Raw genomic sequence first — 14102 nt, forward strand, 5'->3', positions numbered from 1 at the left:
TAAACTCTCAAAGCAAGGAGCTGCTTGTTCAGAGAGAACCAATGAAAGAAGCTGATGATCCAGCAAAACAACAGGATCATCCTGACCTCAAGATCCACTGCATGATTACAATCAAACTAATCAACTGTGTTCATTAAGAATATTCATCAACTGTGTTTTACTCATAGCTTAGAGCACCTCTGCCACGGTAAAATCACTGGGACGTCTTTTTGCTTTAATATAATAGTATTTAATATAATCCAGTGTTATTTTAGTATGTTTAAGACGTTATCAGTTTTTTTTTTGTAATTTCTTAATGTCTATAGTTTTATTTATAAGTTTGTTATTTTAGTATAAATCAAGTTAAACTAATTATATATTTATATACAATTATATATTTAATTTTATTTCAAGCAACTAAAGCTTTTTTATGGTTTTAGTTTTAACATAACTTTGATGTAACTTTTACATTTATGAATTTGGCAGATGGTTTTATCCGAAGCAACTTACATTGCATTAAATGTACACATTTACATTTGATCAGGTTTTTAAATCAGAAAACCTAATAATGAATATATATATTTTTTTTTAAATAAAAACAACCAGAATAAAACACTTGCTAAAAAGAATAATGTTATAATAATATAATTCCATATTTGATTTGTAATGCTGAATGTCATGTGAGCATTAACCAACATGAGAGAACTGTGAAACTGCAAACGTCTTATTCAATTATTGGATATAAACCTTAAATCTCAGGGTTTTTCCTCACAATTGCGAGTTATAAAGTCAGAATTGCTATGAGATATAAAGCAATTCTGAGAACATAGTCTTTTTTCCCCTCAAAATTATTATTTTTATTCAGTGTCAGAAACAGGCTTCCATACAAAACTGTTCAGGAATCACTGATCCAGAGAAAAGAATCCAGTCATTAGTGCTGCAGCGGGTCATTATTTGGATGTAAAACGAACTGTTTTTGACTTAATGAGAAACATGATTTGCTGGGGGGAAAAAATAATAAAATAAACAAAAATTAAAAAATAAAATGTTCATGTTCTAAAGCAGGCTTCATGTTCCTTCTGAAACTCATCAAGAGTAAAATAACGGCAGATTCCCGCTGGGATCCAAAGCACTGCTTTATTGAGATCAGTAACATGAGTTCATACGAGTCTCGATTATGACTTTCATCTAAATACTGCACTTGAGTCGAGGAAAACAAAGCTGGATTCAGAAACCTTCCTCTTCCTACACAAAAGCACACCGAGAGGCTTGAAATGAACAGATAATATTAAACTCTCACAACACTTTCTACAACTTAATATTCAAGTCATGAACCGAGGATTGTAGTCTATGGAGCATAACGCAGAAGCTAAAGCAGATCTTCAGCAGAGGAAGGAAAGAAATGCATTCACATGTCAAACTCACTGAACTGAGCAGATCTCACCCAGAAAACACAGTCAGGATCAACTCAACAGCATTAAACTCAAACAAATCACACCATCAGAAAACCTCCCAGGCCATATTTCACCTCAAAAACTGAAGAAATTATATTAAATAAGGCCTAATGTTAGGGACTGTTTTTAGGGATATTATTTTCCTACACATTTATTATCAATCATGGTCTGAAAAATTCTGATTCTCATTGGTCGTTCAAAAAAAAAAAAAAAAAAGTTATTTCAAATGTAAGGCATTTAAACATCATGCTCTTTATTTTCTGTACTACTTTTAATTTTACAGTCAAATTTAGTGTTAAAAAATTAATAAAAAATCTAATGAGAATCACAAACAAATTCAACAGCAAGATTTATAAATGCATTACAGAAATAACACTGAGAATTTGAAGAGAACTGTAATAACTATAAGTAAACCCTAAATAACGTGAAATAAAACTAAAACAAAAATAAATTATAAATACAAATAAAAATGAAAAAATTCAATCTTCACGTGTCCTAAAACAGGCTTCATGTCCTTTATGATTTTTTTTCTGTGCTATAAAAATAAAAAAATTAAAAGAAAGAAAAAAATCTTAATTCTTAAATAGGCAACATGGGAAAATTATAAAATAAAAAAATAAAATAAAGGCTTGTAAAACAGGCTTCACGTTCCTTATGAAAAACAATTTGCTGGATGAAAAAAATCTTAATGGTCTTAAATCAGCCCTCACTTTTTTTACACAAACTGTATTTTCTTATGTTTTCTGCTGTATTTTCAGGGTGAATGTGACCTGGCTCACGCAGCAGGTGTTTCTCTCATTATCGTCTGGATCGCTGATGCGAGCGTCTGCGGCTGCGGCTGCGACTGCTGCTTTCTCTCTGACTGCGGCTGCTGCTGCTGCTCTGGCCGTGGCTGTGTCTCCTGCTGCGTCTGCGCCGCGGCCGGCTTCTGCTCCGCCTGCGACTGCGTCTGCGCCGACTGCGTTCACGTCTGCTGCCGTCAGCTTCAGTCTCTTTCCGCTTCTCCTGCTTCTTTGCTTCACTGGTTTCTCTGTGCTGGTCTTCCGTCTGCGTGGCGCAGATCTGCAGGTCCAGATGGACATCATCAGTGTTGGTGCTCTTCTTGAGCAGGTTTCCCAGCAGTTTGTCGCGCAGCTCGCGCTCTTTCCTCTGCAGCTCCAGCGTTCGTGCTTTCTCGGCCTCGACGCGGCGCAGCTCGTCCTCCTGCAGCCGTCTGCGTTCCTCCAGCTGCTGCAGACGTCTGCGCTCTGCCTGCTGCTCCTCCAGCTGCTGCTGCTTCAGCCTCTGCACACACAAGCAGCATCAGCCACATCTGACCCCAAATCATGCTTTCAGCTTCACGTTTATATTATATTTAATTTACAATCTATTTTTAAATTAATCAATAGTTTATTAAAAGTTTAAGAAAAAAATATTTTAAAGCCATATGAATTTTTTCTTTTTTTTTACATATTTAACATTTTTTTGTTTAACTTTTTCTGACAGATTAATTTTTTCCCTATTTTAATTTTTCACAGTTTTAATAGTTAAATTTCAGTAACCAAAAAGCATGTGTAATTATTAAAATAATAAAACTTTCAATTTACTGAAACAATTTCTCGTTAATATAAAATATCTTTAAATCCCTAGGAAATCTGTTTAATTTTTTTCCCCCAAATTGCTTTTTTTTTTTGCATATTTGTTTTTCTTCTGCTGGATACTGTTTTTGTTTTTTCATTTTAATTTTTTATTTTTTAATTAGTGGTTAAATTACAATTTAGATTTTACTAATCAAAAAGCAATTGAAATAATGAAACGTATACAATTTAACAACTTAAGTTTAACAAAAATTCAATTTTTAAGGCCCCATAAAATCAGTTTTATTTTTCCCAAATTCCATTTTTTTTTCCAATTTAAATTTTTCTGTTCATAAAATTGATCAAATTTTAACAACTTAATTTATTAACTCCTTTACAGTTTTTTTTTTAGATTTTTTTTTCCCAGAAGTTCTCTGTTTTAATTTTTCTGGATTTATGATTTAATACAAATATTTGATCAAAAACGGTGTTAATCAAATGAATGAATAAAAGATAACATTTGATTAAATCTTTAAAATGTAATTAAATGAAAATAAACAATTCCTTTAATTTTGTTAGCAAATGAAGTGCTGCACAACTACGGTTTACTCTTAAAATTAAAACATGGAAGAAAAATCCTGTGATTATTCCTTTAAGCTTCAATAATCGTATTGCTATTATTATTATTACTTCAAGAAGCACATTCCACAGTACAATAGCAATATATTTCTTAAACCAAACTTTGGCGGGTTGTTGTGAAGAGCTTTAAAATACTGTAACACATGCTGCAATTTACCATCACTTCCATTTTTATGAGTGGAATCTGCAAATCATAGGGCCCTGAAACTATGGCTGTAATATGAGGCAGGACCGCAGGTAATAACCTTGGCTCTGCTGAGCAGCTCTGCGATCAGCCGGATGGACTCCAGGTTCCTCTGGGCCAGAAGAAGTTTGCGCTCCTCCAGTGAGATCTTCAGCTGGAGCTGCTTCTGCTCCTCCTCCTGCTGCTTCTTCAGCTTCTTCTGGGTCTTCTTCTCCTCCTTCTCCTTCAGCTTCTGCTCTCGTTTGCGCAGTTTCTCCTCTCTCCTCCTCTCCTTCTCCTCCTCCTCCTGCTCTCGCTGCTTCCTGAAACATTCACCAGAACACTTTAATCATAACGGCAGACATGACCAAATATACAGCAATAAAAAACAGATTAAACACAATTAAAGACCGTCACAAAATTACACACACACAGAAAAATAGTTGTGCAAAATGCTAAAATCAAAAATTATATTCATTCAATTAAAAAAAAAAAATCCTAACATTAATAATAATATGAATGCAGATATTCCCACACATTTATTATCAAAATGTGAAGAAAAAAAATAAGTAATAAAATGTCATCCAAATGAAAAAAAAAATTGTAATATGGTAAATGTAAGGTATTTTTACATCATGGCATTTATTTTTGTAATGCTTTTGTACTGTACTGTAATACAGTAAAAATAATAAAGAATCCAATCCGAGTAATGTATAATACAGATATCATACAATGTGCTGGACTGAAACAACCCAAATTAACCTGAAATAAATACAAATAAAAGCATGTATTGTTAAATAGCTGCATAGAAAACAGCTGTTCTAATAATATTTGACGGTATTTTTGAAGAGACTCTCTCTGATTCACCTCTCCTCCTCCTTGCGGCGCTCCTCCTCGTCTTTCTCTCGGCGCTTCTGCTCTTCTCTCTGTTTCTCCAGCTCCTGCAGCTTCAGTCGCTCCTGCTGACGCTTCTTCAGAGAGGAATCACTCAGGTGTTTAGTTGTGTCAAACGTCACCTGAGAAAACACAGCTTCAGCTTATAACAAACATCCCAAACATCATATTTACTGCATAAGGAGGGCTTTGTGCATTGCAACACTACAATGCACAAATAATTGTTCATGAAATTAATTAATTAGACGTGCTTTTTTTTAAATCATAAACGGAATCCAGGAAAAAAAATGGAATCCAGAAAATTTAATTAGTGAAGAAATGCAATGGAGTGAGAACTGACCTTAATGCTGCAGGCCACGGCCTTCCCATCATCCCCCTTCAACATGAGCTTCATGCCCCGGAGCGAGTCCATGGCTCTGACGAAGCCCGTGTGGTCCTGATACTGAACAAACCCCTCGAAGTTCAGGTGTCCTCCGAACGAGAAGGTGTTAAAGTTCTTCCCGGTCATCTCCTCGCGGTACGGATCCAGCATCGGGATATCCACGTTCCGGATCTTCCCGAAGCGCTGGAAAACCGTCCGGAGCGCCGCCTCCGAGGGTCTGTCGGGAATGCCGTCCTTCGGCCAGAATAAATACATAAATACATTTATTATAAAGGTAACGTTTCATGAATTCAGCTGATTAGACATGAATTTTGATTAATAAAATTTAAATAGAAAAGAAAATTAAAATAAGGAATTTGGGGAATAAATAATACTATAACTATAATAATAACTAATAAAAATAATGATATATAGTTCTAAAAATGATTTTCAATATAAAATAATAGAATAGTTTCATGAATTCAGCTGATTAGGTGTGCATTTTGATTAATAAAATTTAAACAGAAAAAAATATTCAAATGGAAAAAAAATGGAATTTCGGGAATTTTACAGGGGACTAAAATATCAAGAGAAAAGTGTTTATTACGTTTTGACATATGGATATTTTTCTTACAAAAACGCATGGATTTGTTACAGGAGGCCTTTATTCTCCCCCCGGAGCCGTGTGTGCATGATTTAATATGGATGAGCTTTATTTGATGTGTTTTGGACTGTTGAACAGAAACACCCGGCGACTGCAATAATAGAGCTTAGAGGAGCCAGCACAAGTTTTAATATAACTCCGATTGGACTGGTCTGAAAGAAGAAAGTCATGTACATCGAGGATGCCTGGAGGGTCAGTAAAACAGGCTAATTTTCATTTTTGGGTGAACTAACCCCTTTAACCCGTGCGCATTCGCACTCATTTAGATTTTGGCTTGACTGTACCTTCGGCGAGAACCACTTGCACGGCAGCCCCTCCAGATGAATGGTGTCCGGCCGTTCTCCGGGAACCGTCTCGTTCATGTCCTTGGCGTCTCGGAAGAAGGAGTCCCAGTCGTGGCGGGTGGGGAAGTCGGTTTTGTGCTCGACGGCGCGGATCTTCAGGACGTCTGTGAAGCCGCTGAGCTTGATGCTCTTGCCCTCCAGCTTGGCCAGCAAGCGTTTGACGGCGCTCCGGTTCTCCACCTCGCCCTCGAAGCGGATGAAGTCCATGGTGCTCTTGGAGATGCGCAGCGAGGAGAACTGCTCCGGATGCACCATGGCCTTCAGGCGCTCCATCACCTCCCAGTTGGAGATGGACTTGCCGGGCGTCTTGAGGTGAGGCAGAGCCACGCTGACCGTGATTTTGGCGATGGGTTTGAGGTAGAGATTGAACTCGGGACACAGATCCCCCGCCTCGGCCGTGTCGCTCACGACGGACATCATTCTGGAGACGCTTCAGCTGAACGCTGGACACAAACACAGCAGACGTCACAGCGCTTCTGGTTTTACTACAGCAATAAGTGTGGTATTCTGAGGTAAATCATGGTAAATTCAGTCAGGGTGAGAGAAACTGTCGACATACTGATAATAATTAAGTGACAGAACATGATTTGATCTCAAACAGCTCTGATCATGAAATAATAGCGATATTATAATGAAAGCGCGCGCAGAGATGAGGTGATGTGCAGATTATTGATGAGTTATTGATTAGTGAAGCTCGTTTATCGGTTTAACCGCCACTGACCCGGATGATGGAGACTATCGCTGCTAAACTAGTCTGACTAGCTGACATAAGGACATGTAAGTGATTACTAACCTCTCTGGATAGTTCGGACTGGAGCATCAATAACAACACAGTCCGCGCACAGCTGAAACAAACGGACATGATGCCGCTGACCGCTTCCGCATACGTCACACACCGGAACCGGAACTCGCCGAGGAGCTCTGCTGCCCTCAAGCGGACCAATATTACTCTGACTTTAGACAAATAAAAAATAAAATAATGCGTGGATATTCTATCTGTCTTTTTATTTAAAAAAATAAATAAAATAATATTAATAATAATAATGATCTGTGCTGTGTTAGGCTAATCAAGACTTGTAATAGCGCTTGCACGTTGTTGCTCTTTTGTTGGTTTTGATTGCTTATGTCCTCATTTGTGAGTCGCTTTGGATAAAAGCATCTGCTTAATGACTAAATAAATAAATAAATAAAATACAATGATAAGTCATATTTATAATATTTCATTATATGACACATTGAGTAGCAATTAGGACTCTCAGTTAATTTGTTAAAAATCTTAATAATTAGATGATTTGCTCATTAATTAATCTAATTAGTCACAAATAATTATTTATCAATATTTGCTAAGAAAAATCTCTAAATGGCCCAAATAAACAATTAAAAGATGAATTATCCTTGTGGCCAGAGACGCTGAACACAGAGCTCTCCGGCTCCTCGTTAACTCAACACTGGACTCCTGCTCAGATCAGCTTTTAATTAAGCATCTTTACTTTCACTTGACTAAAATATCTGAGTACTGTTTACACCTCTGCTTTTCATGACACGCTCACTTTATTAATGTCAGATAATAAAGCTTCTCTCAGATCAGGATGCAATAATCCTAATAAATAATAAATTATTAGTCAAAATAATTCATAATAAATTATATATTTGTTTTAATAAAATAAAATAACATAAAATATGAGCCCAAATAAGTTATTATAATCTATCCTTTAAAACGAGAATGATTTTTTGCTAATCAGTTTATTGATGTCAGATAATAGAGTTACACTCTAATAATAAAAATAAAATAAAAATACTATAATGATCAAATAAAATAAAGTATTATCTATAATCTATCCTTTAAAACTAGAACCTTTTTAAAATAATTTCTTAAAATATTTTTCTTTAAAAGCAATTTAAGGGACAGAAAATTCTGATGAATCCCTCTTATTTATGACTAATTCTATTATTTCTCTGTTGATTAGCATCCCGTGGTAATTAGGAATGAGAGAAGCTTCAGTCTGGATCCAACCCTTAAATGATCTTTGCAATGATTTGTATCGTAAAAAGCGCTATACAAATAAACTTGAATTGAATTAATTGTGACTATTATAATGGAAAGGTCTGATGTTGAAATAAAGCTCATTTCCTGATTAACCAGCTCTGATGGAAACAATGTTAATCTCATAAACCCTCTCACGTGTTCTTCAGGAAAACCTGCTCGTTTGAAGAAAGTATGGAAGCACTTACAGCTGAACGAGTGTCGTTCAACACCGCATAGAAAATAACCAGCTGATTTATACACAGACTTGTGCTGATTCCTGTCATATTTCTGCTGATTGTGGAATTCAACTGTAAAAATGTGATCAAAGCAATATTTGAAGCTGTTAATATTCCGAAAACACAGAAGTAAAAGCAGCGTGACGCATCAGATCTCACAATCTCTTCAGTTCCGGATCAAATAAAGCGGTTTAATCAGACGGTGTTAGTTAACTCTTCACACCACAGAAGAACAGTCAAGCTGTTTGTTTCTGGAATAACACCTGTTCCCATAATGCTTTGTTTTGTGCCAAAACCTTATTTGCACCAACAAAAGTATAATATTTACTCTCGGCACTTATTAAACGACTAAACATCAGGATGTGCAATAAACAATATCACTGACAGTTTTCATTTGATATATTTATATTAGCATATTATACACTAAAATGACACTGATATATAACTTTTTATTTATTTTTGCAAGCAATGCAAGTCACAATTATTTCATTATATTATATTTAATGTTTTAAAAAGGATATACATGTTAAATATTAAAAGATAAATTGACAAATAATGGTAAAATAGTTTATAAAATTATCAAAAATACATAATAAAATAACAAAATAATTTTTACATGATAAATTATTACCTCATTCATTTTGACTTGGTAAAAAAAGATTGTTGTTTCATAATAAATCAGTATATTATTATGATTTCTGAAGATCATGTGACACTGAAGACTGCAGTAATGATGCTGAAAATACAGCTGCAGATCACAGAAATAAATTACACTTTAAAGTGTATTAAAATAGGAAACCAATATTAGAAATTGCAATATGATTTCACAATATTACAGTTTATTCTGTATTGTTGCCTTGATGAGCAGAAGTGACTCCCTTAGTAACATGACATAGACCCAATAACATGACATGCTTTATTCAATTTATTTGTGATAAAGCAAAGACAAATGCATGTTGTTGTGTAAGAACAAGAAACGTTACTATAACGGTAGGAAGCTCTATGGATGTGTCAGGACAAGTGTCAGAATCACCATGTTTATAGCTTCCAGCAAGAAAAAGCTGTCATACCTGCTTTCCATCAGATTACCGTTCTCTCGCATTTCATGAGAAAGACAAGAAATGAATTTGTGTGCAACACCAAACTGAACAAATCAACCTACTGACAGAAGAAAAAGAGTGAGTTCCCACACAATTCAGAAAGGGCTTCCTGAACGTCTTCCCATCAGATAAATAATGCACAGACAGCAGATGGTTAACGACTGTCATTTAAGAGCAGCAGTTAATTAGTGCTGATTGCCAAGTCAGGAGTCATTACTCGTACGGTCTGATCAAAACTTTAGTGCTTCTGCATGAATGAGCAAAACATGCTACAATATCACCTAGCAACCAGCTGGAACACCCTAGCAACGGCATAGCAACAGCAAACACAGCTCACATTGTCTTCAGGAAACGTAAACATCCTGTTGGTTTCAACAGTTTGTATGCAAGGAACCTTAAATATAAAACATTGAGCACATTTTCAGGATGATTTCAAATATTATTAATCTACAACAAGTGCCTAAAATGACTGTTTCATTATCAATAAAGGCACTTTACTGGGAATTACTGAGGATGCACATTTGGGATTAGTGTTTTAGTATTTGGGATCGCTAGTAAGTAGTGATTAGAAGCTTTAAAAACAATATAATAAAGCTTAGTATATTGCATTGCCACTGTAATGGCTCATGGGTTATTAAAGGAACAGTTCACCCCAAAATTAAAGTTATTATGGACTCATATTTGAGTTAAAAACATCTTTTGTGTTTCATCTTTTGTCTTCTCCAGATGTTAACTGATGGACTGGAGTGGTGTGGATTATTGTGATGTTTTCATCAGCTCTCATTCTGACGGCACCCATTCACTTGAACTGTTCCTTTCTGGTCGTGGAGTTAGACTTTGTCTTAAAGCATTCAAACAGCAGCTTTTTTAAACTTCACCTACAGCACATAAACACATTGAAATCACATTTACAGGATAACAGTCTCAATACATGTTCATTCTGCATCTGGAAGACGGTTATTAAAGGCACAGCGACTGAAACAGGAGAGCAGGACGATCACATGCAACAGCAACATGACACGCAAAACACAAAGTGCATCCGTGGAAATATATCATCAAAATAACCTACGTTACATCTACATGTTTTCAGAGCATCATTGTAATGAAATAGTGGTGAATAATTTTGATAAAGGAGATGATTGCATTAAAATTGGTTCCAGTTGCTCATCCTCGTCCAACCTAAAAATGTAAAAAGCAGCTACTGCATATAGATATACTGTATATTTCATGTATAAAGATCCCATTTAAACAGCGAAAAATCAATATTATAAAACATTTTGTTTCTATTACATGATTGTGCTTCTTTTGTTTTAAAATTACCGGTAATGTTTACTAACATGAACTAACAATGAGCAATATATACTGTGTATATATATATATAAACAACTGTATACAACTGTTTGTTCATGTTAGTTCAAAGTGCATTAATGTTAACAAATACAACTTTTCATTTGAAAATGTATTAGTAAATTATGAAATTAACATTAACTAAGATTTGTTAGTTCATGTTCACAAATGAAATCTTATTGTAAAATGTACCTTTATTTCTACTCACTATAGCACTGATGTATTATTTTAACCTATTCTTTTATTTTTATATATATTTTTCATATTTTATTTATTTGAATATTTTGATCAAACATAATTTTGATTTATTTATTTTATTTTAAATAATTAATTTTATTGTATATATATATATTTAAGTTTTTAAATTTATTTATTTAGAAAATTAGTTTGAATCACGCAGTAAACAAGCAGCTCAGTTGATCTCAGCGTAATAAAGTCTTTGCATACGTCTCTATTATTCACATTTCCGTCTCAGCCAAAGAGATTGGATATGGGTCTGGATTTGAGCGGGCTCTTGAGCGACTCCTCTCTTTCCTCGTTCTCTCTGAAGGACATGCTGTGGACGATCTGTGTCTTGAAGCGGTTCCTCTGCAGTCTGATGCGGCCGATGGAGGATTTGCGATACAGAGACCTGGGCCTGGGCTGACCGTCGGCCGTCAGCTCCTCAGGGTGGTTTAGTAAGCGTAGAGGGTTCAGGTTGGACTGCAGGACTTTAGGAAGCTTCCATCGCCCGGCTCCAGATGCGTTCTCCGTGTCAGAGTTCACACAAGCTCCTATGATGTCCTTGATGTCACACGTGACGCTGGATCGGACATACTGCGCCGCTTTCTTCCCGCTGTAATCCCTCACATCCACATCTGCATCATACGCTCCCACCAGAAGCTTCATGACCTCTATGTGATTGTGCATGGCTGCCAGGTGCAGAGGTGTGTAGCCGGCGCTGGATCGGGTGTTTACATTGATGGCGACGCCATGCCGTTTGGCGAAATCCACCAGCATTGCGAAAAGCTCGTGTTTGCCTTGCTTGGCCGCCCAGTGCAGACACGTGAACCCAGTGACAAAGTCCTTCTTGGAGATGAGCGTGGGATCACACTCGAGCAGCCGCTGCAGACTGTCCCACTCGCCATCTGCCGTGCACATCATCCACTCGTGCTCCAGCGGGTCTAAGGTTACCAAGGCACAATCCTCATCCACAGACGACATTCTGAAGTCACTGCTTCTGGTTGACATGTGCCCTTGGGAGTTACGGTGCACCAGTGAGCGTCTCACCTGCATTACATATTATATGCATTATATACATTTGGATTATATATTATATGCATTATGTGATTTTGCATTGTATATTGTATGCATTGGATTATGTATTATATGCATTATGTGATTTTGCAATGTATATTATGCATAATGTGCATTTTGGATTATATAGTATATGCATAATTTGCTGAATTATTATTACATGAATTATGTGCATATGCATCATTACTTACATTTGGATTATATATTATGTGCATTATGTGCATATGTATTATATATCACATGCATTATGTGATTTTTGCAATATACATATACGCATAATGTGTATTTGGATTATACATTATATGCATCATGTGCATAATCATTGCATGCATTATGTGCATATGCATTCTATATCATATGTATTATGTGCACATGCATTATATATTATAAGCATTATGCAATTCTGCACTATATATTATATGCATTATGTGATTTTGCTTTATATATTATGAGCATAATGTGCATTTGCACTTTTATGTGCTATGTGTATTTCCATTATATATTATAAGCATAATGTGCATTTAGATTATATAGTATATGCATTATGTGATTTATATTATATGCATTATTTACTGTATTATAGGCATAAAGTGCACTTGGATTATATGCATTATAAGCATAATCATTATTACGTGCATTATATGATTTTGCATTATTTATTATATGCATAATGTGGATTTGCATTAAACATTATATGCATAATCATTATTACGTGCATTACATGATTTTGCATTACATATTATATGGATTATGTGTATTTCCATTATTATTATTGCATGCATTACATTCCTGCGTGTGCATTTGCACCTGTCCCACCTGTGGAGAACTGCTCATCATGAGCTCTATGAAGTTCTTACGGCTGCATTTTGGGGTGCTGGCATCCTCAGCCGGTGTCTCGTGTGCTCCATCCTCAGAAGCAGCCAGCAGACTCCGCTGAGATCCCCTCGATGTTCTCCGTCTAATGATGACCTGTGGCGTGACAGAAGCTCTGCCAGCTCCAGCCTCCAGCTCCGCTTCTCCTGCCCTAGATTCCGCTTCTCCTGTTGACTGAGCATTAGAGAGCACGGGAGCATTTGCTTTTATTACATCATTTCCATGCACGGTTTCAATTAGCTTTGCATCAGAGATCTCACAGTCTCTCTCAATCAGTGCGATGTCAGACACACTCAGCTGCTCCTCAGCATCTCTCACAGTCTCCTCTGATTTAGGATTCAGATCACTGATGTCTTCATGCACGTTGAGGTTCTTTTCGAAACGCATGGCATTAATTCCTCTGTTGATATCTTCATCATCATCATGATCATCATCGGGCTTCTCCTCCTGCGCGCGCCCGGCGCTGGGCATCTCTGGGTATCTGTACTTCTTCTTCAAACACACCACTTTCTCCCCGTTTTCTTGCTTCACGTAAGCGATATTGTCCACAAAACGCTTAAATCTCTCTTTTAGCACGGCTCGCTTCGTATTTTCGCTGCTCAGAAAGACTTTAAAATGCGCGACCAAGTCCTTGTTTTTCACACGCCCCCCGTTTTCCAAAAGAAAGTCCAGGACGGATTCTTGCGTGCACTCCGTCGCCATTATATCATGTATATTGTAATAATAATAAAGCGAATGCACAGATCAGCGTCTTGGCAGGTCTTTATATCGTTGGTCTGCGTGCTGGTGAACGCATCGCGTCTCGTTTTATTAAACTAGGCTGTAGATGAGATTGAGTACTGAATGTGTCAGATAGGGGTCGGTAGAGCTTATAAAGATGATGTTTGCTTCCTAGCAACTCCTGTGGGAGAACAGTCACTAGTGTGAAACTGGAGTACGGCGGCGTTCATTTGGGCTCAAACGCGCCCGGTGTTAACGCGGGAAGCTGCTCCGCGTTGAGCCAAAATGGATTCCAGTTACACCTGGTTGGGACGTACCACTTTGCTGGGACAAGGGGGGGATGGAATTCCATTGAGCTTTAGAGGTTTTAATTAATGAAACCTAGCATGATTTATAGCTTTCATTCGGATTAAACAAATAGTAGTGTTACGAAAGTGCTCGCTAATGTAT

General features: G+C 36.6%; 2 protein-coding genes across 3 annotated transcripts; both read right to left on the reverse strand.

Moving 5' to 3' along the window:
• Positions 1 to 1098: 1098 nt before the first annotated feature.
• On the reverse strand, positions 1099 to 8391 carry LOC306875734 (A-kinase anchor protein 17A-like). 2 transcript variants are annotated; one of them, XM_079426444.1, is made up of 6 exons: positions 6848 to 7008; positions 5995 to 6497; positions 5026 to 5301; positions 4659 to 4807; positions 3874 to 4114; positions 1099 to 2717 (listed from the first exon to the last, which is right to left on the reverse strand). In XM_079426444.1, the coding sequence occupies exons 2-6, from the start codon at positions 6472 to 6474 to the stop codon at positions 2232 to 2234; spliced, it is 1632 nt and encodes a 543-aa protein (XP_079282570.1). In that variant the 5' UTR covers positions 6475 to 6497; positions 6848 to 7008; the 3' UTR covers positions 1099 to 2231. The 2 variants fall into 2 exon arrangements, with proteins under 2 accessions (XP_079282570.1, XP_079282569.1); XM_079426443.1 differs by lacking the exon at positions 6848 to 7008 and adding an exon at positions 8287 to 8391 and having other exon boundaries at positions 1105 to 2717.
• A 2843-nt stretch (positions 8392 to 11234) lies between these two features.
• Positions 11235 to 13634, reverse strand: LOC306876161 (ankyrin repeat domain-containing protein SOWAHC-like; the record flags this gene model as incomplete). The annotated part of the gene is made up of 2 exons (XM_079427142.1): positions 11235 to 12032; positions 12876 to 13634. 2 exons carry the CDS (start codon positions 13632 to 13634, stop codon positions 11235 to 11237), a joined length of 1557 nt encoding a protein of 518 aa, XP_079283268.1.
• Between the last annotated feature and the right edge of the window lie 468 nt (positions 13635 to 14102).

The sequence above is a fragment of the Barbus barbus genome, assembly GCF_936440315.1.
Source record: "Barbus barbus genome assembly, chromosome: 10".
Lineage (NCBI taxonomy): Eukaryota > Metazoa > Chordata > Actinopteri > Cypriniformes > Cyprinidae > Barbus > Barbus barbus.